Below are 4,449 nucleotides of genomic sequence, written 5' to 3' on the forward strand. Positions count from 1 at the left end.
GAATTTTTTTACAAAGTTTTCGTGTTGTCGATTCCTAATCGTAGTGCTTCTTCCCCCATGCCGCCTATTGCTACTAATGGAGTAAGGTTAATCTAACTCCATAGTATAGGTATAACCTTTCGCTTAATACTAAAAAGCTATAATTGAAGCATATGAGGCTGCATTAATCGGGGATACACGACAGAAGGAATTTCTTTTTTATTTGTAAACTTCACCTTCAGCAAGCGTCAATGGTTCCAATTGGGCGTTAAGTTCCGCCCGCTGCCTGGCCAGTGCTTGGTCGCGAGCCGAGTCCATGGCTCGGGCTTGCTCCAACCGGCTGTCAAGTGTTCCAAGAACTTCTGCGAGGCGCCGCAGTTCTAATTCGCGACTGTCGGCGGGGGATTCAGTCAAGCGCCGAATCCCCTCTTCCACTCGATCGAGCTCCGCCACAAGGGCGTTAAGCTCGTCCCTTCCGCCAGGCGGCAGATTCAGGTCAAAAGACGGTTGCTTCGAAGTAAGATCCTTGCGTTGACCCTCTCCTGAACCTGGGGGGAGGGGTTGAGAGGAAAAGGGGATCCAAATTTCCCATCAATAAAGTGAGGGCTTTCCTTTTTTTTTTTAGTGCCTTCCCCACCCCTCTTTCCTTACCCTCTCACTCCCCCTTTTTCAAGAAAAAAGCCCCGCTCCCTAAGAAGGGGCCCCTCTCTGATAAGGAAGGAAACGAAAGATTCTCCATTTTATGACAAATCCGGTCCGATGGCTGTTCTCCACCAACCACAAGGATATAGGGACTCTATATCTCATCTTCGGTGCCATTGCTGGAGTGATGGGCACATGCTTCTCAGTATTGATTCGTATGGAATTAGCACGACCCGGCGATCAAATTCTTGGTGGGAATCATCAACTTTATAATGTTTTAATAACGGCTCACGCTTTTTTAATGATCTTTTTTATGGTTATGCCGGCGATGATAGGTGGATCTGGTAATTGGTCTGTTCCGATTCTGATAGGTGCACCTGACATGGCATTTCCACGATTAAATAATATTTCATTCTGGTTGTTGCCACCAAGTCTCTTGCTCCTATTAAGCTCAGCCTTAGTAGAAGTGGGTAGCGGCACTGGGTGGACGGTCTATCCGCCCTTAAGTGGTATTACCAGCCATTCTGGAGGAGCAGTTGATTCAGCAATTTCTAGTCTTCATCTATCTGGTGTTTCATCCATTTTAGGTTCTATAAATTTTATAACAACTATCTCCAACATGCGTGGACCTGGAATGACTATGCATAGATCACCCCTATTTGTGTGGTCCGTTCCAGTAACAGCATTCCCACTCTTATTATCACTTCCGGTACTGGCAGGGGCTATTACAATGTTATTAACCGATCGAAACTTTAATACAACCTTTTCTGATCCCGCAGGAGGGGGGGACCCCATATTATACCAGCATCTCTTTCGGTTCTTCGGTCATCCAGAGGTGTATATTCCCATTCTGCCTGGATCCGGTATCATAAGTCATATCGTTTCGACTTTTTCGGGAAAACCGGTCTTCGGGTATCTAGGCATGGTTTATGCCATGATCAGTATAGGTGTTCTTGGATTTCTTGTTTGGGCTCATCATATGTTTACTGTGGGCTTAGACGTTGATACCCGTGCCTACTTCACCGCAGCTACCATGATCATAGCTGTCCCCACAGGAATCAAAATCTTTAGTTGGATCGCTACCATGTGGGGGGGCTCGATACAATACAAAACACCCATGTTATTTGCTGTAGGGTTCATCTTTTTATTCACCATAGGAGGACTCACTGGAATAGTCCCGGCTAATTCTGGGCTAGACATTGCTCTACATGATACTTATTATGTGGTAGCACATTTCCATTATGTACTTTCTATGGGAGCCGTTTTTGCTTTATTTGCAGGATTTCACTATTGGGTGGGTAAAATCTTTGGTCGGACATACCCTGAAACTTTAGGTCAAATCCATTTTTGGATCACTTTTTTCGGGGTGAATCTGACCCTCTTTCCCATGCATTTCTTAGGGCTTTCGGGTATGCCACGTCGCATTCCAGATTATCCAGATGCTTACGCTGGATGGAATGCCCTTAGTAGTTTTGGCTCTTATATATCCGTAGTTGGGATTCGTCGTTTCTTCGTGGTCGTAACAATCACTTCAAGCAGTGGAAATAACATAACAAAGGCGAACATTCCTTGGGCTGTTGAACAAAATTCAACCACACTGGAATGGCTGGTACAAAGTCCTCCAGCTTTTCATACTTTTGGAGAACTTCCAGCTATCAAGGAGACGAAAAGCTATGTGAAGTAAAAGAAGAAAAGGTCGCCGACTGCTACTAAGAACCTAACAGAACTTTTCCAAATTTGGGTTCCAACGAAGAAGAGTTGAGGACCAACTTCGACCTAATTTTAGAGTTAAGAAAGCAAGCTCAGTTCAGAATGGCTACTTACCAACAGAGGATAGCGAGGTACTACAAGGCCGGAGTGCCATTTTGAAATTGGATCGAGCTGAGCCGGAGCAGCTCCTACTGACTATGACTGGACAGCAGTGGACTCTTTCTCAAGACCCTGCCACCCATCTTTGATTTGAGGAAGCAACCATCACTGAAGCAATGGATTTTGTAGCCAGCTCAACTCCATTTAACAGGTTAGTAGCGAAGGGTAAGGCTTCATTCCCGAGTGGACGAGAAGAAGGAGCAACCCCTATTAAGTTAAGGGAAGAGAAGAAAGGCTATTTTACTAGACTAGCTACCGAGCTGACTCAAGGAAGCCGGAAAGAAAGGGCTTCAAGAGCAACAGAAACTCGAGCTGAGGAATACGGAAGAGAGGCGGATTCAACTCAATCTTAGCCTAAGTTAAGTTCAGAGAAGAGAATCAAAGGTCAACGGCCAATGGAGGATTTCTCCCTCCCCCGGATTCATCTTAAACCGACCGATATGCCGAGATGACATCCAGCACGAGAGCAAGAAAAGGAAATGGTCTCCGTGCAGCTTCAAGTCACGCCACTCTCACCAAGATAGAATCATGGTCACATCTTTTGTATATCTAAACTTTTTAGAAGCGGAATGCCAATCGACACTGTAATGGTAGCCATCGGGATTGAGTTCAGCTGCTTTTGACGATACTGACGAATGAGTAAACGGAAGAATGAATCAGATGAGCTCCAGTCTGGACTCTCATTGGTCAAACAGGCGCAACGAGCCAAGATATAATAAAAGGGCACCGGAAGAGCAAGAAAAAGAGCTGTATGATAATAGTCCTTATCCTACCCACCCAATTTATTTAGTTTATGGGAGTAGCAAGAACAGCTCAATTTAAAAGCCGCGTACCAAAGAGCTCGATCAGCTATTCCATTTTGAAGTCCGGTTGACGCCACTCGATAGGAAGAAAAGAGCAGAAAGGTTTTTCGAAGGCTTCAAGCCCTGTTTCAGCTGAGAGCATTGATTCCCCTGGCACCTCTCTTCCACAGCTTGGCACGTTTCAAGAAGGTGCCTACACTAAAGTGTACAAAGTGGCATAAAGTGATTCTTTTCGGGTTCGGTCAGGAGGGACAAAAGATAGATGCTTTCTATCAGTCAAAAGCGGATACCGCCCCCCCCTCATGCTCCCACGGTCCGCTTACCGAGGAATAGAAAGGGAGGCTTAAGGTAAGGTAAGGGGCCAGAGCAAGTTGGGTTGGGGTATAGAGCCGTAAGCGCGGTGGGGGGGTGACAGAGGACGCGCTCGTACGGTTCAAAGAAGGTTATGATCCATTCGTTGATTGTTGGGAACTTTAACTCCTCTATATTCGAAATATGCCTTTCTAGGAGCATTACGATCTGCAGCTCAAATGGTCTCTTATGAAGTCTCTATTGGTCTTATTCTTATTGTGCGCCTTGTGAGCGCGTTTGGATCCGCGAAGGCAATCGCTCGGATGTTCCCCTAACCCAACCCGGGAACGGACCGGAGGGAACCGCAGCATGGGGAATGTCCGCGTCTCGTCGCAAGGCTCATTTTTCGTTTTTGGTCATAGGACGGGCGGATTTATCTGATCAAGGGCCGGGGCACAAGGGTCCTGGTACTATCCAGGTGCGAAGAACCCCGGAGGTGACTGCAATGAGCAGAATTCTCACTCACCGGCCTAAACGACGAGCAAACACTCGAACGTGAGAGCAAGGGATCACCCAACGAATGGACGAGCTCCAAGGGGGGAGGAAAGAGGAAGGCAAGAACCATGCTTTCAGAGAAGTGGCGGTCCGAATCTTATCTGAACTGCGAGAATAACTGACTAAGCCATGCCATAAGGGTCATTCTCCAAACGGGACGGGGTCAAGCCTATTTGTTTTTTAGTGGGTTGGGTGACAGATCGGCCATAGGAGTGCTCCGGGATTTAACCCAGGGCAACCAATGTCGAGCATACGACGATGCCGCCCGTTTTCATTTCGTGGAAGTCCCCGGCAGAGGAAAGGGCTGTAG

At 46.9% G+C, this 4,449-nt stretch overlaps 1 protein-coding gene across 1 annotated transcript; it reads left to right on the forward strand.

Annotated features, from left to right (window-relative positions):
* Nucleotides 1–254: 254 nt before the first annotated feature.
* On the forward strand, nt 255–4,145 carry LOC127743773 (cytochrome c oxidase subunit 1). The gene has a single exon (XM_052255952.1). It carries the CDS (start codon nt 722–724, stop codon nt 2,303–2,305), a length of 1,584 nt encoding a protein of 527 aa, XP_052111912.1. The 5' UTR covers nt 255–721; the 3' UTR covers nt 2,306–4,145.
* Nucleotides 4,146–4,449: the final 304 nt, after the last annotated feature.

This window comes from Arachis duranensis, unplaced genomic scaffold (genome assembly GCF_000817695.3).
Source record: "Arachis duranensis cultivar V14167 unplaced genomic scaffold, aradu.V14167.gnm2.J7QH unplaced_Scaffold_111576, whole genome shotgun sequence".
Taxonomy (NCBI): Eukaryota; Viridiplantae; Streptophyta; class Magnoliopsida; order Fabales; family Fabaceae; genus Arachis; species Arachis duranensis.